The following is a 26,689-nucleotide window of genomic DNA, read 5'->3' on the forward strand; positions in this document are numbered from 1 at the left end:
GCAGACTGCAGTTCCAGGTTTGCCAGCCCCCTTCGGCCACATGGTGCAGCCAGGCCCCCTCCCTGCGTGGCAGCTGCCAGAGCTGCAGGAAGGAGCCGCTGCTTTCCAGGAGGGGAGACTGAGGGTGATGGGGGTATGACTCAAGTTGTTCCAGGGGTGACCAAATCTTAAAATTGTGCCCCCCCGCTAACAGTAGGTACGGGTCGTTACTGCCCAATGGGACAGTAATGAAGCTGCGCGGAGTGGAGCCTGTGGCTGGGCTCTGGGGCCAGGAGGGGGGTGCAGGAATCTGAGCCAGGCGGCGCACTGTGGCTGGGCTCTGGGGGATAAGGGTGCATGTGTCTGGCCCCGTGGCTAGGCTATGGGGGGTGGGGATGCAGGTGTGAGCCGGGGAGGCCCCCCCGCATCTCCCAAGTATCCTCTCCCAGTACACACACACACACACACCCCTCCAACACCCCCTAAACGGCCCCTCTCAGTTCACACACCCCTCCCCTCCCAGTAGTGTCCTCTATTTGGGAACTTTTAAATATGGTAACCCTATGGGGGCAGGGCAAAAAAACAAGAATTGACTAAAAGACCAGTGGGACAGAATTTTCCTCCAAGATGTGCCCAGCTGGCACGTGTGACACACCCAGCCTGAGGCACCCAACAAAAGCATAACAGAGAAACTGGAACAGGGTTGTTGTAGGGATTTCTTAAACTCGCTACTCCTGGGGGAAACTTTTTTGTTGTCTGTAATGTTATAGACATACTTGCTCACAGGTATTTTGAAATAAATTACCAAAATAAGTGAAACTGATGTAAATATATAGCGTTATTTTGACAAAATATGCAGAATTTTAAAATATTATGTGCAGAATTCCCCCAGGGATAAATAAAAGATATTAACTCACCCATCTCATCATACACACTTGCTCTTCTCATAAACAAACCATCTCAAGCATAAATGCATCTCAGAATTAAACAACTGACAACAGAGCAACAGTCACTGGAACAGCTTGCTGATAGAAATGGTAAATTCTACATCACTTGGAGCCTTTAAATCCAAACTGGATGTCTGTCTTTCTGAAAGAAGCTCTAGTTCAAGTTCAAATTACTGAACTCCACAGTGTCACTTATACAATTGGTATGAATTACTGGGTGAGGGTCTCTGGCTTGTGTTATACAGGAAGTTAGGCTAGATGACCATAATGGTCCCTTCTGGCTTTAAAATCCAATTAAACCTACGTACCACACATTATTTTAACACATGAAGTTACAACGTTTCAAAATTACGTATTCAAGAACATGCATCTTGGGCTAACTCTACACTTACAGCAGCGTGCAGAGTACAAACACTACATCTGTAGCTACACGCCGCAGTGAAAGGCTCCAGTGGAGAGGAAAGGCTCCCTGCTGCTGGAGTCTTTCACTGTGGCAAAGAAAGACACCGGCATGGGGAGGCAGCAGGGAAAGACCCCTTTCCCTGCTGCCTCCACACTGACAGAGCCTTTCACTGCAACAGGGAAAAGCTCCAGCAGCAGACACTACACTGCTAAAAACAGTAAAAAATGTAAACATAGGGGGCACTATTTAGACATGTAGAGATCTGTGCAGCGTACATACCCTGGGGTTCCGGCATATAAGGCAGTCTGTTCTATTGGCCTAAGCCACCTCTCACCATCTGCACTGCTATTTATACCTGTGCTAGCTGGGTGTAAAGTGTCTGTACTCTACACGCTGCTGTAGCCTTGTAAGCACTGACGGTTAAAACAAATGAAAACATTTATTTCAGTCACATATCCAATTAAATTTGCGTTTATCTGAATGTGAGCATATTCAAATAAAGACATTTATTGCATTTACAGCAAGGATTTGCGCACACAGACACACAAAAACCCACTTTGGAATTCATTTAAACAATTCCTTATTTTCTTCCATTTCTTTAAAAAATTTTAATGATATTCAATGCAAAAATAACTCTGTTAGACGGTGTTATGAATAAGATCTGAAATGCACAAGAATCATGTTCTATTTTATGATTCTCTGTCCACATGCAAGATACCTCCACCCAATTTACTTAACTGGAAATTTACAGCTATATGCACAACTGTTGGTTCCAATAACAGACTGCTATATGCAGAGAATTAGGTTAATTTAACCCATATTTTATTGCTGGTTTCAGAAATTAGTATATTTTATTAGGTATTTTATTGTTTTTCTGGAACAAGCCTATCATGAATTGCTGCAAATGGAATACAATATATTGTATAAATATTAAACATCTTATAAAGACCAAGATTAGGACACACATATAGATCATTTTAACCCAACTCTTATTGTATGCAGATGTTAAAATGAGATGTATTGTAACAGTAGTATAATTAACAGACATTTCCTTAAGTAAGTTTGCAATGCCATTGATCTTTTTAGAAGTTTTTTTTTCTTAATATACTGTTCTGTACATAATCTACCATGTTTAGTAATTCCAAAGGATGGGATTTGAAGAAAGAGAGAGACAAGGAGCATAAACATTAGAAGAAATAGAAAAAGGAGAATGAGTGACACACATGTGCATCTGTACATATAAATAAGATTACCTGACACAAGATGTTTCTCAGACAGCATGATCTTTGTAACAGGACTTCGATGAACTGTAAAGGTCTGAAAAAGTTGAGGGCCTGACCCAACTGTTTCAGGGTGCTGTACAATCACTCTTACTGCTCCGGAGCTGGTGCCATACGCAATCTCAATCCAATTACCACTTACACCTACAAAAGGCACAAACATTGAGATGTTTTAAACCAACCACCATTCCTCAAAGGGAGAAAAAAGTTACATCAGAGATCTGTAACACGGAATAGCTACTTATTTCAGCACAAATATTCTAAAAGGGGTGACATTCATTTTACCTACTCTGCAAGTATCTGCTATCTACTGTTGTGCAATATACCCCAGTGCATCCTGCAGTTCCCAAAACAAAACAAAAAAAAAAGGATATGAGGGAAGAGACCAAGCAAATCCCAAAACACATACTATATACCAGTTCCTTGTCTGTGGCCCCAAAGAGGCATTTCAGTGCTTTTTAGAGTTTAGAAATACAGAGACTAGCACCTGTCTTGCAAGATTTACTTCTTCTTGTGGGGGGAGACAATTATATTAAGGCAGAAAAAATGTTGTATTAACAATACTGGTGGTATGGGAAAGATAAACAAAAAAAAATGTAATGAATTTGATGAAATGCCTATATCTTCATCTGAAAAAATATCTACATCCCACATTTAAAAGTAATAACCTTCATATATCAGAGTTAGTTTTGTGGTTTTTGCTTTATCTCCAAATGGTTATGACAGTACATGAAAGGGTGAAGTATGGGCCAGGAACTTGAATGAAGTTTATCAATGATGTAGCATTATTTTTCAGTAAAACACCATTATGTCTACGCTGTTCCGTTATACTTTTTATTCTTCCTTAAGGCTGGGGATCACTCCATCTGCTCAGAACACACAAGATCAGAAGAGCAACCCCAAACTGTCAAGACTAATAGTGGGAACTCTGATCTGAACCCATGTTCTTGAAGGTCTCTTAATGCCCTTTAATGCTTGGGTGCAGAGACTCCTGGCAAGCAACTTTGGCAGTCTGACCAAACTGGAACAGGACACCTAAGACTGTGACCACCTTGTCACATAGCACAAGGACCAAACTGATAAGAGTTTTGGTGTTTTTGAAGAATCCCTATTGAGGTTACAGGGACAAACCATCCCAACGTGTAGAAAGAATAGTAAATATGGCAGGCGACCAGCTTGGCTTAGCAGTGAAATCCTTGCCGATCTTAAACACGAAAAAGAAGCTTACAAGAAGTGGAAGATTGGACAAATGACCAGGGAAGAGTATAAAAATATTGCTCAGGCATGCAGGAGTGAAATCAGGAAGGCGAAATCACACCTGGAGTTGCAGCTAGCAAGAGATGTTAAGAGTAACAAGAAGGGTTTCTTCAGGTATGTTAGCAACAAGAAGAAAGTCAAGGAAAGTGTGGGCCCCTTACTGAATGAGGGAGGCAACCTAGTGACAGAGGATGTGGAAAAAGCTAATGTACTCAATGCTTTTTTTGCCTCTATCTTCACGAACAAGGTCAGCTCCCAGACTACTGCACTGGGCAGCACAGCATAGGGAGGAGGTGACCAGCCCTCTGTGGAGAAAGAAGTGGTTCGGGACTATTCAGAAAAGCTGGACGAGCACAAGTCCATGGGGCCGGATGCGCTGCATCCGAGAGTGCTAAAGGAGTTGGCGGATGTGATTGCAGAGCCATTGGCCATTATCTTTGAAAACACATGGCGATCGGGGGAAGTCCTGGATGACTGGAAAAAGGCTAATGTAGTGCCCATCTTTAAAAAAAGGGAAGAAGGAGGATCCTGGAAACTACAGGCCAGTCAGCCTCACCTCAGTCCCTGAAAAAATCATGGAGCAGGTCCTCAAGGAATCAATTCTGAAGCACTTAGAGGAGAGGAAAGTGATCAGGAACAGTCAGCATGGATTCACCAAGGGAAAGTCATGCCTGACTAATCTAATTGCCTTCTATGACGAGATAACTGGCTCTGTGGATGAGGGGAAAGCAGTGGACGTGTTGTTCCTTGACTTTAACAAAGCTTTTGACATGGTCTCCCACAGTATTCTTGCCAGCAAGTTAAAGAAGTATGGGCTGGATGAATGGACTATAAGGTGGATAGAAAGCTGGCTAGATTGTCGGGCTCAGTGGGTAGTGATCAATGGCTCAAGTCTAGTTGGCAGCCGGTATCAAGTGGAGTGCCCCAAGGTTCGGTCCTCGGGCCGGTTTTGTTCAATATCTTCATAAATGATCTGGAGGATAGTGTGGATTGCACCCTCAGCAAGTTTGCAGATGACACTAAACTGGGAGGAGAGGTAGATACGCTGGAGGGTAGGGATAGGATACAGAGGGCCCTAGACAAATTAGAGGATTGGGCCAAAAGAAATCTGATGAGGTTCAACAAGGACAAGTGCAGAGTCCTGCACTTAGGACAGAAGAATCCCAGGCACCGCTACAGACTAGGGACCGAATGGCTAGGCAGCAGTTCTGCAGAAAAGGACCTAGGGGTTACAGTAGACGAGAAGCTGGATATGAGTCAACACTGTGTCCTTGTTGCCAAGAAGGCCACTGGCATTTTGGGCTGTATAAGTAGGTGCACTGCCAGCAGATCGAGGGACGTGATCGTTCCCCTCTATTTGACATTGGTGAGGCCTCATCTGGAATACTATGTCCAGTTTTGGGCCCCACACTACAAGAAGGATGTGGAAAAATTGGAAAACGTCCAGCGGAGGGCAACAAAAATGATTAGGGGACTGGAACACATGACTTATGAGGAGAGGCTGTGGGAACTTGGATTGTTTAGTCTGTGGAAGAGAAGAATGAGAGGGGATTTGATAGCTGCTTTCAACTACCTGAAAAGGGGTTCCAAAGAGGATGGATCTAGACTGTTCTCAGTGGTAGCAGATGACAGAACAAGGAGTAATGGTCTCAAGTTGCAGTGGGGGAGGTTTAGGTTGGATATTAGAAAAAACTTTTTCACTAGGAGGGTGGTGAAACACTGGAATGCGTTACCTAGGGAGGTGGTGGAATCTCCTTCCTTAGGAGTTTTTAAGGTCAGGCTTGACAAAGCCCTGGCTGGGATGATTTAGTTGGGGATTGGTCCTGCTTTGAGCAGGGGGTTGGACTAGATGACCTCCTGAGGTCCCTTCCAACCCTGATATTCTATGATTCTATGAAAGTGAAGGACTAACAAAACTGGTTAAAGTGTAGAATAAAGGTGCTGTGAATATCTTCCTAAAGAGGTTTTGGAATGCAACTTAATCCAAACCAATACTATCTGCCATTCCAAACCATAGTACATCCTTTCTAAAATATTTTTTTAAATTAAATTCATGCCCAGGTTGACAGTCTGTACACCAATTTTAAGACTAATGAAAATGACAATTAAACACTGATAACTGTTTTATAATGGAATATAGCACACAATCCTTAAGTAGCCTTATCAGTGCTACAGCTGTTAGAAATCTAAAATACTTTTAAAATATGAAAGTGAAGCCTCTATGTGCAATGAGTTTTAAGGGAATGTAAACGATGCATGATACAAACTTGTCTTGGGTGTGAGGTAGACACTGAGTGCTGTAATGGCATCATTGGAGGGATCATGATAAAGTTCTGTCACAAGAAGATCATTATCCTTCATTCGCAAGGGAAACTTCTGCATATCTGCATAAAAAAATATAAGTGATATCCAAATAAAAAACAGCAGAAATTTAAAGTTAGTTCATAATAATGATTACATTTATGAACAAGAAATAATATTCCTGTTAGGAATAATTATTTTAACAAAATTGAACATTAATCTTAATTTTGCTCTTTTTGTTCTTACCGATGTAATATATAGAGCCATTGTTACAGCCCAGCAGTAGGAAAGATCCAGCAGTATCGTAGCTGGTGATAGGGACAACATCCTGAACCTAGTACAACAGTAAATGAAATATAAAACATTAGTTCACCATTTTCTTTCAATTCTAAATGTAAGTTCATTTGCAGTTTTCTTTGCTGTTCCTTGTAATATTTTGTATTTAAAAAATCATTTTGATTCTTATGCTGTGTGGAGCATCATACCACAATTTAAAAAACAAAAACAAAAAAATCCTTCCCACCACTGCCCCAGGTAGAAGTTTCAAAAGCTCTCACCATATGCCTAACTCTTCCCACTGAAATCAATGGAAGTTTTACCATTGAGTTCAATGGGGTAGAGTTAAGCCAACACTTGAGTGTTTTTGAAAATCCCACCTTAAATATGCACATACAGACACAGAGACACATGGCAACTAGAAGCTGTAATTATTATTCAGCATTATGATACTGTCAAAAGGGAAAATATCAAAATTAACGATTTTCAAAAATTCAAATTTCTGCTAGTTTAAATAGTACATCCTAACTTTTTATATTATATGTATAAATATTTTAAAATCCACAGAACAGATTTTCTTTTCCTGTCTCCCTGCTGATTTTTAGCAAGGGAGAATGAATAAATTCAAGAGCAACCATTCCAAGTGCATTTGAGCCTCTCTCTTCTCCTCTCCCGCCCTGTGGAAACTCCTCCCTGCCAGACTCTCCAGCAGCAGCAATGCTGAGAAAGGGCCTCCCTGTCAAGTGACCTATGGAAGAAAAAACTGGTCTCTTCTAACTCCCATGTTTCAGTCATTTCTTAGCCCCACAAAGGGCACTTAAGGGAACGAAAGAGGATCTCTTGCGTTCCAAGAACCCATTGAGGTCCAGTCCCGTGCAGAGTCAGAATTACGAAGGGTGTTGTTCCTGAGTCTGAGGCCAAAAGAATGTCTCCTTTGCCTTAGATCCCTATGCAGAGACAGGATACATCAGCTGCTATGTTCCTCCCTGCCCCGTATGAGAATGGGGTCATCATACTTGTGCATGGAAGTCACTATAAAAAAAAAAAACCCCAGTCAAACTGATTTTACATAGAGCATGGTCAAATGCACATCATAAACTGAATCCAAAAAAAAAAAAAAAAGGATTTTCCCCTCAACCACTATTTCAATTTCAGTCAACGTAGCTGTTGTCCAGCTATACTGAAAGAAGGGCAGGAGACACTTGATATGAATTTAATCAAGCCGCAACTTTATTATTAGATGTCTGGAACTACCTGGCACGCAACTCCATGTTCATTCAAATAACTACCTGGGGCTTCCACCAGCTCACTTTCATTTTCCATCCAGGTCCCTCATGGCTTGGACCTTACCATTCACCCTCCCTCATAGGAGAGTTAAGGTGGGCTATAAGAAAGAGGGGTTGGCTCCCTGCCGTACCAATCATAGGATCCCCGAACCTCCTTCTCCCCGTCCACCCCATTCCATTCCTTTCCTTTAACCAGCAGATCCTTGTTAACCAGACCATTTATCTGGTCACTGGATGCCTTCCCTATGGAGTACCTACACTGAACATCCACCCTACACTTACAAAATAAGTTGCGACAGATAGCCTAACCACTTTTCCTCCTCACCATAATAGGTCCTCCCCAACACCCGCTGTGGGGAAGGAGAAAAAACTCCACTCCACCAAAGCCAATAGGAGGTGAGGGGAAATTCCTTCCTAGTCCCCACCCAAAAAGGAGCAACTAGTGCAATGCCCACAGCAGGACTTAACCCAGCCTGATATTCGCACCATGAGGGGAGGGAGGGTGGGTGCTGCCTTGTCTGCTGCTTGGAGAAGGAGCTTCCAACGCCAGAGCTTGCACCTTTTAAAGCCTTCCACCTTTATGTTCCCGAGGGAAGTCAGTGCCGCCAACCTGACCACCACCCATCTTTTTGCAGCAGTTTCGGACCTCCTTCCCACCCCTCCCTCACCATAAAGCACTGCTACCTTCCTCCAGCAAGCCCGGACAACTAGTTCTTGTTATTTTCTGTAACTCACAATTTACTCATAAACTCAGATTTGGTTTACAAATAATCTGCAGAATTACAGCACTTTCAGATTCTCTGTTAGGCTTCACAAAAGAAAACAAAATATTAATTGAAGATAGCACTTTTCTTCCAGAGGGCAAACTTTCTCAGTACAGACTGCCAGAGTTAAAGGGATGGGTTTATTTTATTTAGTTTAAGTGATCAGTTTTTGCTTTCCTTCACCAGTATGATGCACAGTATCTGAGCTAGGTTTCAGTTTTATTCTTGGAAGGTGCAGATATTACTATGATGAGTGCCAATATAATAACCTAGATAGATGTTTTACTATTGAGCTACTGCACAAGAAAACTGAGCAACAATGTCAAAATAGCAACTCATTTAGACAATTCTTTCTAGGATTAGTTGAAGTGCACCATGTCAAATTCTTACTACACACAGTAAAATGGGATAGCAAAAGAATCACCACAAAGAACTTGATTTTTAAAAGCCCATGATTCCATATTTGGAAGTCTTAGAATACTGCAACACACCTTCATAATGGTTCATTAGTCTCCTGGGTTCAGGTATTTAAGAACAGAAGGACAAAAAACCTTTAGTTCCAACAAGTTTATCAAGCCAAACACAATTACCCTGAGGTGCTCTCTACTAGTCTACTGGATTGTATGTGAAGAGCCTAGAACAGAAGATATATTACTACAAGACACAAAGCAGTTACCACTATTGCAAGTGGAAGAGAGTAACAGTTCCATGAGAAAGTGGGCGGCAACTTGTCAAGGTAACAGCTAAACCACCTAACATAATCATCTCTGTACAATATCCCTGCAAAGAATCAGAAGACATCTAAAGAACCTAAAGGAAGACACCGGCTGTTTCCTGAGGACTTCCAGAATGCTACTAACAGTACTTGTGCACAGACAGAAATAGCACATACCCTGATACTATAAAGAAAAACAGGCTCCACATAGAGAACCCAGCTGAGCGGCCACAACAGAAGGGACTATTTAGGGAAGGAGAAGTGTGTGTTTAGAAGACAACTGAGATTCAGAAACTGTAATTATAGACAAAATGTCCTATGTGGGGCAGAATACTCCTGTCATCTCTCAGGGAATTCAGGTTACTTTCCCTGACCTCCAACCAAGATGTGTCTGTTAACTTGTGCGGGTTTTTTATTTGCATTAGACCAGGGGGTAGCAACCTTTGGCATGTGGCCCATCAAGGTAATCCACTGGCAGGCCGCGAGACATTTGTATATTGACCGTCCACAGGCACGGCCCCTCGCAGCTCCCAGTGGCCGCGGTTCGCTGTTCCTGGCCAAGGGGAGCTACAGGAACCCATTGTCCAGGAATGGCGAACCACAGCCACTGGGAGCTGTGCCTGCGGATGGTCGACATAAACAAAACGTCTCACAGCCCACCAGCGGATTACCCTGATGGGCTGCGTGCTGAAGGTTGCCGACCCCTGCATTAAATATTCAAATAAAAATAACATGGAGGGAAAACCGTAGCAGTAACCAACAGAGTCAATGGATGCAGGCCCTGCTGTGTGACAGGAGTATAATCTCCTGTAACCAAGTGAGAAACCAGGGGCAGGGCTGAATCTTACCAGGTATCCTCTGTGTCATCTTTATTACATTCTGTGTCTGGTCTACACTAAGGCCCATTTACAACCAATCCCCACCAAAACTAACACCAATTCAGTTGCATCTTTTTGGCAATGTTGGGAGTCCTGGAGTATGTGGCTGGTATTGGCAATGTGTCAGCTCTGTGTCAACTAAACCTGCCAAAAAACGTGGTGCTGGAAAGGACTGCCAAAGGCCTTATATTAGAACTATATTAGCCCTCCTTTTATTGCTAATATTGGTGCAAACTATGAATTTTCTGTAAAAATTCCCTAGTATAAACAAGAAAGGGAGTTACAGTAAACAAGGCAAGAGATGCTGGTAATAGCTCATCTTAAGTGATCACTCTCCTTACAGTGTGCATGATAACTACCATTTTTTCATGTTGTGTGTGTGTATATAAATCTCCTCACTGTATTTTCCACTGAAGGCATCCGATGAAGTGAGCTGTAGCTCACGAAAGCTTATGCTCAAATAAATTGGTTAGTCTCTAAGGTGCCACTAGTACTCCTTTTCTTTTTGAGGGCATGGAGAAGTGGTCATTTGTTGGGACAGAAAGGATTAAATGGTGTGAGAATAAATTAGCATTTGAATTACACTGTGAAGTGGTAAATATTAGGATTGTTGTTGAAAAAGTGTATGACCTCAATGAAGCTATGCCAATTTGAGCTAAGGACACGGCCTGCTAAGTGCTAAATTCTCTATTATGTTTACTAGAATGCACAATGCAGCAAGATACACAAGTGCAAATCTTCAAGCTTCTGAAAAAGTTGCAGACTAAAGGCTTGTCTACACTGGCACTTTACAGTGCTGCAACTTTCTCACTCAGGGGTGTGAAAAAACACGCGCCGGAGCACTGCAATTTTCAGCGCTGTAATGTGCCAGTGTAGTCAGTGCCCCAGCGCTGGTAGCTATTCCCCTTGTGGAGGTGGGTTTTTTAGAGCGCGACTACACAAGCCACGTTAAAGCGCTGCCAGTGAGTCTTCAGTGCCCTAACTTGTCCATTAGGTCCTGGCAGATAAAAATATTAGGTATTTTAGTGGTTATACTATTTTCTCATCATTTCATTCTATTTATCCAAGCAAATCAGCTACAGAAGGAAGCATTTGTTGTAATATGCTTTGAGATCTACTGATGAAAAGTGCAATACAAGAGCTAGGTACTATCATCTGTTGTACAGACTTTTGCCCTAGTCTACATTCTAATAAAACTGAATTTTGATGGCCACCTCTGGTAGCAAGAATGGGTGAAACTCCATTAAACTCAGGAATACCACAAATTAGCATGATATCTACAGTAAGCTTATTATAGGTTCTTTCCATTAGCTGGCCACAGGGGTGGGAAGTCATACTAAGTAATGGAATATTGACAGAAAAAGAACACACACACACAAACAACACTGAAGGACAAATTTGTGACCTCTATAAAATCACGTATGAAGCTGATCAAAACAGAAATCATGAGGAGACTTTCAAAAGGTCCAAAGAACTCAACTTACTGGGACCAACAATAAACCAAGCAGAGTAAAATTCATTCTTTATTATCTTGTTTGTGAGACAGCAGCACTGCCAGGTTTTTCGGTGCTCCTATACAACAGACACTTGTGTTTTTCCTCAACTTGGATCAACCACACAAAGCAACACACTTTTTCAGACCCTGGCAATTTTTGGTCAAATTCATCCTTTTATAGCACAGCTGGATTCTCTGCCAGCTGCCTAAGGCTATGTCTACAGTATGAGTTAGGGGTGTTTTCCCTGCTCATATATACACAGTCACACACTAGCGAGTATAACTAACAGAGTAGCTGTGGTAGGAAGAGTTGGGGCAGTGGAGGGACGGGCTGTGCTGTGCTGAGTATATACCCACTGGTTTCAGCTGGAGTACTGTGTCCAATTTTGCTCATCAATGTACAGAAACTGGAAAGGATCCAGAGCCAAGTGACAAAGATGATCAAAGGGTTGGAAAGCAAGCCATCTGAGCAAAGGCTGAAGGAACTGGGTATGTTAAGTTTGCAAAAGAGGAAATAGGGCGGACAGACGGACGGACAGGATAGCCGTCTTCAGATACTTGAAAGGCTGCAATAAGAAGATGGAGAAAAGTTGTTCTCTCTTGCCATAGAGGGCAAGACAAGAGGCAATGGGTTCAAACTACAGCCTAGGTGATTTAGATTAAGTCTCTGGAAAAGCTTCCTAACTGTAAGAACAGTAGGACAATGGAACAGACTGCCTAGGAGGTTGTGGAAGCTCCTTTACTGGAGGTTTTCAAAAGGAGGTTGGATAGCCATCTGTCTTGGATGGTTTAGACATAACAAATCCTGCATCTTGGCGGGGTTAGACTAGATCAGTGGTTCTCAAACTGTGGGTCGGGACCCCAAAGTGGATCATAACCCTATTTCAATGGGGTTGCCAGGGCCAGCATTAGACTTGCTGGGACACAGGGCTGAAGCCCGAGCCCGAGCTCCACCCCCACCCAAGGCGGCAGGGCTCGGGCTGTGGCCCCTTCTCCCCCCACCCAAGTCGACGGGGCTCAGGCTGTGGCCCCTTCTCCCCCCACCCAAGGCGGCAGGGCTTGGGCTCTGGCCCCCTCCTGGGGTCATGTAATAACTTTGTTATTAGAAGGGGGTCACAGTGCAATGAAGTTTGAGAACCCCTGGACTAGATGACCCTTGCGGTCCCTTCTATGATTCGATGTTTGTATTCGGCACAGCTCCATTGCCACTACGCATGCAACCGTGGCTACACTGCTATTTCATACTTGCGCTAGCTCAGAGAGCTACCGCGACTATATGTACACAAGCAAGGGGATCAGCCACCTAGCTCATAGTGTAGACATAGCTTAAGTGACCAAATGATGAGCAATTTTTACCTTGTAGATAAGAACTTGAGATACATCTAGAAATAAGACTCAAATTACATGACAACAGTTCTTACTAGCATAAGTGGCTAGAAACAAGCCACTGAGAATTACTATTTGCCAGATGGATATCTTTATGTGAACAATTTAATACAGTGTTGTCAATTTAAAAAACTGAAAACTCAACATCTTCTAACTGTTTACACATTACTGATTTTCACTGCTAGATTATCTAATGCCTATAACCTTCTTGCTGTATCATATGCCATCAAAATCTTGCCTGGGGAATGAGCATTAGGGAAAGCCACCTCAGCTAGTCTGCCCCAGTCTCTGAGAATCAGGGACGAGACGCCAGAATCTATTATGGATACAGAAAAAATTATAACATCCTGAGGAGGAATTATATAAAGGATCTCTCTTAGCTAGAGGGAGAGTGGCTGAAAGAGAAAAATCTTCTTTAAAAGTAGAGCTTGAACTATGGGCAATTCAGAAAGAAGGGGATGGGAAAGCATCAACTAAAGAGAATCGAGTATTTATTGTGTTTATACCAAGATCACAGGACACCATAACCCCCCTGCCCAATGTAATTGAGAATGGCTCTCCCAAAAAAGGCAGAACAAGAACCTACTGAAGCACAAAGTTTAAATGATTTTTTTGTGTTAATGACTGTGGGTTGTGAGGAAAGTCTTCTACGTTTTCTAGTTTGTGAAGCAGGATTACAAAAGCCCAAGAACCAGCACTGTATTTGAGAGTATGCCCCCTCTAAGTGGAAGTACCTTGTACAAGGTTATAATTTTCATTCCCTCTTCTAACTCAAAAGGGAGTAACTCATGTCTTTGCATAGGCCTTTGTTGTATGTTCCAAATCTAGTTAATTTTAAAAAAAAAAAAAACCTGAAGAGTAAGGGAAATGAACTGTGGCATCTACTTTATGAAAACTGCTTCATTTCCCTCATTTATGAGATCTTTTCCTTTATGCTATCTTTGGGAGCCTATGTGCTCTTCTGAAAATTCACTGTTCCTTTTCAATGAGCAATCCTGTTGATATAGCCATAAAATTACCCAGTTTTCAATTTAAGTACTACAATCAGGAACACCATTTTGGTTTCTACACCTATTATTTTTGCTCTCGCAATTTTCAAGGGCTTTACCAGCAAGCTCTTTAATACGGTCTAAGAAATATGTTTTACTGCCAAAATGGTTGTAGGTGATCAGATATATTTATTGTTAGGGAGAGGGGAAGTATAGTTAATAGTTTCATAAATTTATATTAACTTATTGATTTCCAGAATTTGCAAATTGTTTTTGATGTCCCAGAAGCCTGTGTGACTAACCCTGGAGAACCAGAGTTCTGAGACAGCTGCAATTCAGAATTGTGACACAGAATTATACAAGGTCAGGGGTGGGAGTAACCTTTTACACCTTGATAGGGATAGTGAAGGTTGTCAAAAATTCCCTTCCTCACTAAAAATAAATCCAACTGACACCGGAAGGGAACCTAAACCAAATTCTTGTGATAGCCCAAGGACTCTAGCAGCTATTACAAGTAGTGGTCTGCTGAGGAGATACAAAAGTCTTAGGAATCTGACTAGGAACAGTGACGATATTAAATTGCTATACAGAATGGTAATTTTAACAAAACCTCTTAAAAGAGGAGTCTTTGTGGCACCTTAGAGACTAAAAAATTTATCTGGGCATAAGCTTTCATGGGCTAGAACCCACTTCATCAGATGTATGAAGTAAAAGATACAGACTAACACAGCTACCACTGAAACTTGTCTTAAAAGATGTTTATAATACTACTGGTAAATTCCAGACCAAAATCACGTGGCACAGTGCAGAGAGCTACAAGTTCAAAAAGATTCATAGATACTAAGGTCAGAAGGGACCATTATGATCATCTAGTCTGACCTCCTGCACAACACAGGCCACAGAATTTCACCACCCACTCCTGCGAAAAACCTCTCACCTATGTCTGAGCTATTGAAGTCCTCAAATTGCGGTTTAAAGATTTCAAGGAGCAGAGAATCCTCCAGCAAGTGACCCGTACCCCATGCTACAGAGGAAGGCGAAAAACCTCCAGGGCCTCTTCCAATCTGCCCTGGAAGAAAATTCCTTCCCGACCCCAAATATGGCGATCAGCTAAACCCTGAGCATATGGGCAAGATTCACCAGCCAGATACTACAGAAAATTCTTTCCTGGGTAACTGGACACTGATCCACATACTTCAGAGGGAGAGAATATTGATAGTTACTAAGTTAGCAGAACTGAAAAAAAGTTCAAATTCTTGCCTTGCAAACACATCTATCTATGAGGTCTGAAAATAAAGAAGGAAGCAAAGGAGGGCATATGAAGAAGCCAATTCTTTTTCCTAAGTTGACAGTTCCTTTCACCTTGTTCCACCAGCATATTTTGTGAAACTTTATCCTAACCAAAAGGTGGCATTACTTCAAAAATATTTCCAATGGTTTCTTGCATTTTGCATGGTGTTAATTTAGATTTTAAAAAGGCCTTTCAGCTTGTTTCATTTGATGCAAACATATTAGGTCAGCCCTCACTATATAACTAAAGAACTGTGCCGCTTTGGTTGCCTTTTTGCACTCTCTGTGTTATTCATTGGCAGGATTGTTGCTAAAGGGCCAAATCAGAACTTCGTCAACTAGTGCTATGGCAGTCGCAGGAGTGAGCCTCGGGTCAGTTCTGCCACTTGAGATTTGCAAGACAGCCTCGGATTTCATTACATTCTGTCCCTACGTTGTACCATGGAGACATTCATCTGGCTGCGTTACAAGGTTTGTTTCTTGCATGAATGCCCAAACTCTTCCCTCAGTCTTGTCTGGAATCCAAGAATCTCTATTCCTGTTGTCAGAATGCATAATATGTATAAAAAAATCACAGCATATCTATGATGTATATAGATATAAAATAGATGCTTTTGAGGCATGATATACAGTGCTATAAAAGGAAGAGTCTCAGTTTGTGCCATACTTTTCATGGTCACAAAAGACTTACAAACTCATATCTGAAGTTTTGGATATGCTCCTCTGAGAACTGTGGCCACTTTTCGTTGTAATATATTAAATTTCCTACTGGAACTACATATCTGAGTTCAAGCATGGGGTCCCATTAGGAAAACAAAGCTTTTAAACCAGTGGTAGTGGCCAAGGGAGGAAGGTTCTGAAGACACTCATGGATGACATTTAATACTTTTATATGCCTAAAAGTTCTCTTTTTTTATTTAAGAGCATAAAGAAATGGAATGCTCAACAGTATTATATAGAGATAAACTCTGAAACATTCTAGGAGACAAAATACCTAAAGGCTTGATGCTTGAAGATATCAAAATGATAGGCACAAGTCAGAGTCTTACAATATTAAAATGCTGATGTTAGAAAAATAACATTTATGCATTATCTGAAAAAATGGATTTTGTTCTTGTTTCCTCATAAAACGTATCAGTTTTTGATAAACACCGATGTATTAATAAAATGCTTCAGTTCAACACACCTGCCAGTGCTGAGTCACAGCATTCCACACTCCAACCTTCCCTGTATGACTAGTAGCCACTAGCTGGTTGCCAATGAAGAAGAGGGCATCTACAGGGACTCCAAGACTGAACACTCCTACAAAAAATAGAGAGTCTATGAAACTTGTTTTCAGAATAAATACAAAAAAAGAAAAACAGTGAAGATGGAATCTCTCTCTCCTCTCTTTAGACCTATAATGAATTTAAACTACTTTTACTTCAACATGCAGTAATCTGCTGATGCAGTCAATGTTTCTTTTTGGGGAAAAGTGATGTTGCAAAATAATAATAAATTCCTTGTTTCTCTATAGCCACCTTTATCCTAAGGCCTCAAATCATTTACGAACACCAACTAATGAAGGATCAAAATACTGTACTAAGCTCTAATTTGAAAACAAGCTCTAATTTATAAATGTACAGTTAAAGCTGATCAGAAGTGCTGTCCACAAATGACTAAGAGCTTACACAAATTTGGCAAAAATTGTCAAAAACATAACTAAAAGTGATATGAAGGATGCATGATATTGTCCTTTGAACAAATTCTTTTAGGAATATAATGATCAGAAATTAAAACAAACCAGCTTCCTTTTTTGCTATGGCAGCCACCTCTGTACCTAAATGAACTATTACGGGCAAATATAATTAAGCAGAAAAATATATCACTTTTACTTCTTTCTACATTGCAGAAAGATGTGTCTTGTGGTTATTATATTACTAGGAAACATACACTCCAACGGACACACAATTATAACTAATTCTGAAAGATGTACTTATCGGGATACACTGGAAGATCCCTTACAATGAACATGATTTTTGAAAGTGCCCAAATTTGGCTTTTGGAAATTGTTTTGGTGGCATTTGACCAATTGTCACAGTAAACCCTGCTTCTAAGTCTAAAACATCTCTTTATGATCAGCCAATCATAGAAACTGCAATTGCTTAACAACGAAGATTAACACTGTCAAAAATAACAGCCAAGCACGCATGAGCAACTCAATAAAATTAACAGTTTGCTCAAAAAATATCAGTCTGATATGAGTTGTTCAACCAATAATTAGGATATTTGAAGCAGTACTACAGAAATAATAGACCCTTATTTTTTCCCTCTTTCAAGTCTTACACCTACTGGTCCTGTCTAAATACTTTTTTCTACACATTTCTCACCGCTTCACCACCACCCACTATGAGTATTACTGGTACTTGCACCCATCACTACTTCGATTACTGGATGTTAACCAGTACTGAGATCAAAAGAGGTTCAAAAGACAAAAAACTGAGATGAAGCTTTGATGTTCAAATTTTTGGAATTCTCATTGTTATCACGTGAATAGGGAACTGAGTCAACCTACATACTGCAGCTGACTCATTTCACTTCACGGCAACACTTATTTTCTTCTAGTGGCACTAAGATATTACAATGGCATTCAGGCCAGGTCTACACCATAAACTTACATTGGTATAACTATGTCGCTCATGGGTGTGAAAAATCCACACCTCTGAGCAATGCAGTTATACCAACCTAATCTTCAGTGTAGATGCAATATGTCAACAGGAGGGCTTCTCTCGTCGACATAGCTATCGCCTCTTGCAGAGGTGGATTAACTATGCCAACAGGAAAAGCTCTCCCTTTGGAGTAGTAGCATCTTCACTGAAGCAGTGCAGCTGCGCTGCTGTAGCATTAAGTGTAGAACTGCCCACAGTCTCTCTTCAGGGTCTAATACGACTGGTACTGACTGACAAGCTTAAATGAGTTTACTATATCATTTAGTATGAAATCAAACTGTTTTTGAAGAGTCACAGCAAATCAACATTGAAGAGTTTTCATAGTTCTCCAAGTTTGTTTTCTTGGGGGTGATTTGGTAGGATGCTTGCCAGCTAGATCAACCAGACAAGAAGTAACTCAGCACTAAATACTGTAGGGGTGTAAGCATAAACCTATCTTCTTTCATTATAAAACTGCTCATTAAGATACATATACTGCCAAGTAAGGAATTTCTCGGTGTACAGTTGTCTACTGTACTGACATTTACGGTAAGTTACACAAAGATCTTATACAGCCACTTAAAATGTTTTAATAAATAATGTAGTGGCATATCTCCAAGAGTTGTGCAAATGCCTCTACTAAAACTCAGCAGAAATTTCTTGAAGAGTATTTAAACAGTGGAAATCCCCAAAAAACTTTATTTGGATAAATTCAAATGACAAAAATCAAGATGCCATTTCAAACAAAAGAATAATAGTCTACTATGCTTGATGATGGCAGTCAGTAGGCTTGTTATACACTAGTGCTTTAATTATGATGCCAAATGATTTTTCAGGTCATGGGGTATCATCTCTGATGCAGATTATATTCAGCAGTACCAGGCACATAAAAGCAGGCAATAATAAAAAAAAGGGAAACAACTAGAATTGATTACTCCAGAGAAGGATAAGGTTCAGGGAAATCAAGGAAGACAGCTTGAATGGTCTGAAGGAATTTAAAGTGTCACTCCTGCTTAGGCTCAACAATCTTGACGGCCATCTACAGGGAAGACGATGGTATAAGTAATGACAGGTTCTTGTCTTAAGGGGCCCTCTCAGTAAAACACTGCTTATAGCAGCAATCCAGCAGCGGTGTCCTACATAAGTAATATTGAAAGGAGTACAGCCTCTGGGAGAGCTCTATCATGGAGATGCCAGCCCTTGCAATTTTCTGTGGATGGTGTTGTCAGGGTCTGAAGAGCATTTGTAACATCAAATTGTTTCTTTTACAGGACATGGAAAAACTACTGCCTCACTATCCCAAGGCAGGGCTTCAAACATTTGACTCCGCAAGAGAAATAGACCAGTAAAACTATTTTATTGTTGTGTTACTGGATTGCTTAGTTTAATTGAATTGGGGGAAGTGGGGAACCCCACACATTTGAGTTATAAAAGCAATGTAAAAACAGAAGTGTGGAACACTTAGTTCATAACATTGACTAACACACACAATACAGATGGCCAGAATGTTTCAAATTAAAAAAAAAATATCTAATTTTTTTTTTTAAGACATGGAATTTTTCATAAACATTTTGATTTTTCCGAAGTTTTCCCATTTTCAAAATAATGATAGCAACTTTCACCAAAAACATTTAGCCTGCTGGGTGCTCTGCAAAATGGGATAGAAAGAGCTGGGTTCTATTCCCCATCCTGCCAGAGTACCTGTGTGACCTTGTGAAAGACACTTCAGCTCTCTGTGCTTCAGTTTCCCCACCTGTCATAAGAAGGATCATGCTTCCTCACTTCTCAAAAGCAATATTCATTAATATTTGTAAAGTGCTGAGATACCACTGTGAACATCAAGAAAAATTAAATATCCATGAATAAAGATAAACCTTAATCTTGCATTTTGGAATGCATGTTTTAAAGTAAATTTTGTCTTTATTTTAAATAAGCCAACCTGAACTGAAACTCCCAAATATTTTAGACTATATTTAATAATTTCACATCAATTACATTAGCTCCCATCATATTCTAGGTCTTAGTATTTTCATGTTAAAAGGAAAGAGCAATAGAGAATGAACTGAACAAATTTGCAGCCAATTTCAGAAAAAAATGTCTAAATTAAGAGGTTACAATTATTCTTGGTACTAAGCTTATTAAATTAAATCTATGGTGACAGTACTTTATGGCTGGAGGAAACAGGTTGTCACTATCTTTCAAACCATGACTTACATACCACTCTTGGAATTGAGGATATTCCCAATTACCAGCCTCTCCTCTTTCCCCAAAAGCCCATTATTCATGTTTTTAAGCAATTATATATTTTAATAAATCAGACAAACCATCAATCACAGCTGTACTAAGGAATGTTTGTTTCTCTGAAAACATTTTTCATATTTATATGACCTCTAGTATTGTGAACCCTTTGATGCTAAACCGTTTGGGACCCAGTACTACATGCCCACACTAATATAATTTGTATTTTTGTTTAAAATGCTGACTATGGTGGCAAATAGCTGTCTCCAAAATTCTATTTAGGAACTACATTTTATAAGAAGATTAGCAAAAGCAGACTTTAAAAAAAAAAAATCTAAAATATGACCTACAATAGAACAAAGCAAGAAAAAAAAGGATAAGTTGACAATCGTTTTAGGATGCACCTAATCTTCAGTAAAAGATCCGAGGCTAGCTTATGTCAGCTAACTTGGGCTCACAGGGCCCAGGATGCAAACCGCAGTGTAGACATTCAGGCTCTGAGACCAAACCAGAGCCCAGGCTCCACCCCGAGCCCAAATATCTACACTGCAATTTTTAGGCCCATAGCCCAAGCACTGTGAACCCAAGTCAATTGACCCCAGCTCTGAGACGTGGTGCCGTTGGATTTTTCATTGCAGTGTGGATGTACCCTTAGCCTTTCACCTCAAAGTCTTCTGTTCAAATCCAACTTGTAGTGCTGAAGAACAGAGTCTAATGGATTGAGTTTAACTCTAATCCATGTTGTCAGATAAACAAGCTACCAATGACACTTTAACATGAATGATGGCTCTGAACTGCCTCTGCCCAATACAGAGACACTGATTTTTGGATTGTATTTCTTTTCACTCACTCAGAAGGAAGCGTCTCCAGATCAAAATGAAGGGCAGAAAGGTACACACAAAAATGTTAATATTAGATTGCTGTACCAAAATTCATTTTTTATTAAATCTGTGTAAATGTTTGTTATGAATTATCCAGTCAGACTACATGTGGAACTATATTTTTATGAGTCAGAAGATATTAGCAGTAAGACATTGTCACACAAAACTGTCATACCCACCAATTTCACTACCGCTACCGCCATCCTGAACGCTCCACAGAATGATGCTACTCTCAGACGCAACAGCAACCATCTTATCTTTGTCCCCATGTGGGCCTCCAACGACCTTGGCATTCAGAGCCACTCGTTCGATAGTCCAATCCAGATACGGACTTGTGAAAACCTGTTGCCATCCTGAAGATTCTTTGATTCTGGGAAGGATGAGAATTTAAAAAAGTACACTTTCCAAACAGCCTCAGTTTGGAGTTTGTACCTATAGTCAGTCTTACAAGCCAATTATATTTCCTCTAAGTTATAAAACAATATCAAATAAAGGATTCTGATATTAACATACTCTTCACAGGCCTACAGCCACAAAATACAGGAATTAAATACAGTGTTAAAAGTTAATTTATTAGGCCTTGGTAATGCAGAACATATGATCTTCTGCAAGGCAGCTTCGGAAAAGTAGGTGATATTGTGAGCTGCAACACCCAGCCAGAAGGAAACAAGTAAAAGGATGGAATTTTAATCTTATTGTCCTGGTTTTGCCAGTTTAAGATACACCTTTAAGGTTCTGCCCCCACCCAACAATTGCTAGGGATCCTACTCATGCTCAACTGAATGTGAATCATACAAAACACTGATTTATGTATAACTGTGCAACCTAATAAATATAGCAATCTCACTATAATCTCTACTACATTTCTATTTTCTGCCACTCTGCTACACTGTGTGATCAAGACTGCATGTCATTGCCTAGAAATCTTAGTTCTAAATAATTATTTGCCAGTGCTTAGAGATTTTCTTTGTAATTCAATGTTACTGACACACAGGGCAATGCAGAAGACCGTGAGTGCAATGCAGAAGACCGTAAGAAGGGATGCAACACACAGAAGGTAGAGGGTAAGAACACCAGTAAATGGAAAAGTGAAACAAAATTGGAAGTGTAACAGACAAAAAACAGAACACTTACAGAGGAAAAACATTCAAGAGTAAGGCGGAATAGAAGAAAAAGATGATTAATGAAACAGTACACAAATGTTATAAAACATTTTTGATTAAAAATGTAAAATACTTAGAATGAACCATTCTTTAAAAGTTACAAAGAAACAAGACATAATATTGCAGTTCTTATAAAAAAGTCTGTATTTTTACTCCCTCAAATTTCAACCTGACATCATTTTACAGTAGAGTAAACCAAATCCCACCTTGAGTCCCTATTTAAATTTTGCATAGCTTTTACTGAAGAAAAGAAAAAAGAAAAAAAACTTTGTAATTAAGTTTGATTTTACTCCACTTGTCACAGCAAGAAGGCAAAAACACAAGAGGGTGTTTTAGCGCTTCTGAGTTATTTCTTTTCTAGTGTGAAATTAACAAATCTATTTGCCCACATATTCAATAACGAAATATATATTAAAATGAGTAAAAGACAGGGACCAGCCCTGGAGTAAGCACACAATTTAATGGAAGTTGCATTCTATTTATCCAGGGAAGATTTTGGCCTACTAGATCTCATTCACAACCCAAGGCTTTATATCAGCCTAGTTTATGCCAGATGGGGGTACCTTTTTCCCTTGAAATGATAGGATCAGTGTGCTTGGTGAACGCAGCTCCTGCATTACAATTAATTTTAGATGTTTATATTTTTATTTACATCTATCTAATTGAATGTTTTATGACCAAATAATATGTAAATGACCACCTTGGACATTTTTTCTGTTTACCTATATGTCTCTTTATTACTGGCTTGATCAATCTAGGCTATTAAGATATGTGACTCCAGAAATAGCTCTAGCAACTGTAGCTCTGTCATTATATTGCATTTTGCCTGTAGGACTGCATTTTTGAAAAGTTCTTGGACACTACAGATGCCAAATACTTAAACTTATAAATTTAAGAAGTTTTAAAGGATTCCACAATTTTCATTTGCAAGATGAAATGCTACATTTTTAAGGATGCCCTATTTTTCTGTAGGCTTTACATAAGTGTTTAAAAAAATTCATGTTAAATATGAGATATGTTTGACGTGTTCATTTATCATACGTCCTTTCAAGCATTATGATTTATTTGATAAATATGCAAAAGATATTTCTAACCACATGGGCTTCACAGCCAATTTAATGTAAATTGCTATTTTAAAATTTTTTTTTAGTAACAGCACTTCCTTCTCTAGCCTCACATTCTACAGAGGCAATGCTACCTCAAAATAGCCAAACAATCTGGTTTAAGGTATCATGCACACATATTAGGAAAATATGCTAGCAATTCATAGGTACTGTTATTTTAAAATTACTGCCTCCCAGGTGCCAGATATTCTAAAAAATGCTGGAAAAATTCCATTAGTTCTAATGTAAGTGAGAACAAGCTACAACAAACCAACGCCTCTCCCAAAGCTTCAGAGACTGAGCTCCAGCCCAAGCCACAGCTTCAAAGCGCTGTCTACACAGCTATTTTTAGATCACTAGCACAAGCCCCGATAGCCCAAGACTGTCAATCTGGGCCAGAGGCTTGCTTCCACTGGCAGTGTAGACATACCTCAAGAAACAAGTTCATCAAAAGATGAACTTTGGGAAGAGGGGAAGAATAATAGGAAGATTATTAGCATATACGGCTTGTGTTATACAGGTCAGCCTAGATGAGGAATGATAATGAAGTAGAATAAATAATGTTTAGAGAGATGGAGTTCAGAGATCAGAAGTGAGCCATGCTGAATCAAGACCAAGACAGGGAGTGACTAAGATGGTGAGCCCTGAGTCAATATACAGCTGGATATCAAATCAGAGGTTCAGGAGAACAAAGTGGTGTTAAGGTTCAGGTTACCAGTACTGTAGACAAGAAATCATTTTTCCACACACGCAAGAAAATATTGCACAACTGGCTATGTAACTTATGGGAAATGTTTTCTTCTTTTGAAAACAATCTTGTAATGTACCATTGTTGGAAGTAGGTTCCTAAATCATTTATATTAAGAAAATGCATCAGTAAAGCAATTCTGCACCCACTTTTTACTGAACCCAGTCTAAGTTACTCATTTACAAATATCTTACATACATATCCTATTGCACAGTGGCTGAGTAAAGCAACAAATACTTATTCAGCTATTACACAGCCCAGTTAAATAGCTAAAAAACTGAAGTTTTTTAGCACAGGGAATACCAACCAGTCACTGTACAAATACATAAAAGCAAGCAGAAAGCCAGACAAATAGCAGAGTGACCATCCCACAGCCGAGGCATAAGGCGTTTAGAATATTGCAATGCTTTAATCTGAACACATTTTCAAGACACCCATATTTTTCAATTTCTTGTTAGGTATATAGTAGAAGGAAGATTTGAAATGAGTCTTCCAAAAACCTTTAAAAAAATCCTGTGTTAAATACAGTTGATCAACCAATTAAGTCAAAAGTCTAGTGTCTAGTATCATAAAATCTTTTTTTTTTTTTAAATGTAAGCAAAGGTTTCAAGGGAAGTCCATCACTGCAACAGCAAGGAATTCAGCAGCTGTGTTGGGAATCGGGTGAACCAGAACAGTTAGAAAATTTTCCCCATATTGCGTCTGCCAACACTATATGTGGCCTATCAGTATTTAAAAAAAAAAAAGGAACACATGAAATGTGTGTGCTCAACTATCAAATTAAATAGAACTATGAAATTTCCTAAAATTTAGCAGAAATTAGCAACATAATGTTCAGTAAATCAGCAAATTCAGTAAAACAGTTTGTGTAGAAGGAAAGGAAAATCAAGTTAAAAACCCAATCCACCAGAAACTACTAAGTCATTTATACCTATAGCAAACAGCAAAATGGGCATATGCAGCTACAATCCAGTTATGGTGGCCAGCTACTATCAGAACCTTTCGTGGATCCACAGGAAATCCTGGAAAATAGTAATGAAAAGAAAAGGGTTATCCTCAGTTACAGACATCATTCTTTAACCAATTTAAATATACAAGGTGAGAGGCTGGGAGACCAAATCCAAAAGTCTCAGACTAGGACTTCCAAGACTGACTGTTCTGTAGAAATGAAGCTTTGCCTTCTCAGATGGTGTGCACTGGCTGTACATACAAACAAGCTAAGTACATGATTGACAGTGTATCTTAAATCACTGTTACAGATCTATCAGTGTTTTTGATATCTGAATCCATGGGACTTTTATGTTCTTCCATAGAATGAGGCAACACAGCTAATAATTACTAAATCAAAAGGTCTCATAAGAAGTAGAAACTGGCAGGTAAATTGAATCAGGGCTGTGCTCTTGCAAAAAAAAAAAAAAAGGCTTCTATTTTTAAGTAACTTCTAATGTGTGTCAAATTGGTCAATTATCTGAGAATAAGCTTCAAGTTTACCTATTGGCTTGCAGGGTATATAAAGCTATGTTATGAAAAAGTGGCATTTTCAAAAGCAATTATTTTAGGGGGAGATAGCAAAGATCCTTATATTGAGTTTGCCTAATACTTGCCATTCTAAAAAAAAAATTCACGTGACCTCTGAATATCTCTAATACCTACATTGTATGAAGAAGGCGTTAGACATTCAGCAGCAGGAATGCCTTGGGGTTAGGGGCATGCCTTTTGCTGGTCCATGGAAACCAGTCAGGTTTGGCTGAGTTACAAGGTATTAGAAATCACCATTTCTTGACAAGTTTTGGAAAGTACAGGTTTTTTTGGCCACATAGCAAAAATGCTGATGATTATAAAGGTCTGCGTATGCATCTTGTCTCAGTGCCTCACTGCAGCATTCCACAGAAAGCTGGGTAGGACACAGACAAAATGTATTCAGCAGAAGAACCAGGAGACACTGAACAGGGGAGTGGTTAAATCACAATAGGAGAGGTGGGGTGGACAGGACTGGGGGCAGATACATAACCTTGGGGAAGCATACAGAACATGGAGGGATTACGACAGGGCCACAATACTTACGCTGGAAGGAGTTATGGCTGCAATCAAGCAGGTCTTTAAATCGATAGGCAATCAAAGACCTTGTTAAATCCAATGGGTGTGCTAACCACCCTTTTTCAGGCTAACTGGAAGAAGCACTTAAGCTCCTTTATGGAGTAAGACAGCTGGAGACAACAGTAGCTACTGCCCAAGGCAATTGGCTAAACAGTGATTCCTCAGCAGTGCTAAACCACATGGTCTGGGGTGGGTATGGTCATCCCCTTTGGACTAGTTGCAAATGCTAGAGGACTGTTTGGCAAGTTGTGTGTAGGTGAGAGGGAGAAAGCCACCAGACAGCAAGAGAAGCAGTTGTGAGGGCTGCTCTGAAAGACAGCAGGTCAGAGCTCATTGGGGAACAGAACTCACTGAAGAGGCAGGTGCCTATTTGTTTCTACAGTGTTCAGGGAAACAGGTCTTTGTGTACATTCTTTGTAAATAAAATAGGATTGCACCAAAGAAATACCCAACTTGTATCATTAATTTCTCCTCCCAAAAGAAATAACTCTGCAAACCCCAAATATTGTTCAGCACCAGTTGGGCC

General features: G+C 40.0%; 1 protein-coding gene across 1 annotated transcript in view; it reads right to left on the minus strand.

Moving 5' to 3' along the window:
• KCTD3 (potassium channel tetramerization domain containing 3) overlaps positions 1 to 26,689 on the minus strand; it is a 61,172-nt gene that overhangs the window by 7,065 nt on the left and 27,418 nt on the right. The window contains exons 8-13 of the mRNA XM_077812195.1: positions 24,998 to 25,088; positions 21,232 to 21,422; positions 16,433 to 16,548; positions 6,414 to 6,501; positions 6,134 to 6,250; positions 2,583 to 2,753 (exon numbers count right to left, since the gene is read on the minus strand). Coding sequence (XP_077668321.1) covers positions 2,583 to 2,753; positions 6,134 to 6,250; positions 6,414 to 6,501; positions 16,433 to 16,548; positions 21,232 to 21,422; positions 24,998 to 25,088 — 774 coding nt within the window. The remainder of the gene's footprint in view (positions 1 to 2,582; positions 2,754 to 6,133; positions 6,251 to 6,413; positions 6,502 to 16,432; positions 16,549 to 21,231; positions 21,423 to 24,997; positions 25,089 to 26,689) is intronic.

Source organism: Eretmochelys imbricata, chromosome 3 (genome assembly GCF_965152235.1).
Source record: "Eretmochelys imbricata isolate rEreImb1 chromosome 3, rEreImb1.hap1, whole genome shotgun sequence".
In the NCBI taxonomy this organism is placed as follows: Eukaryota; Metazoa; Chordata; order Testudines; family Cheloniidae; genus Eretmochelys; species Eretmochelys imbricata.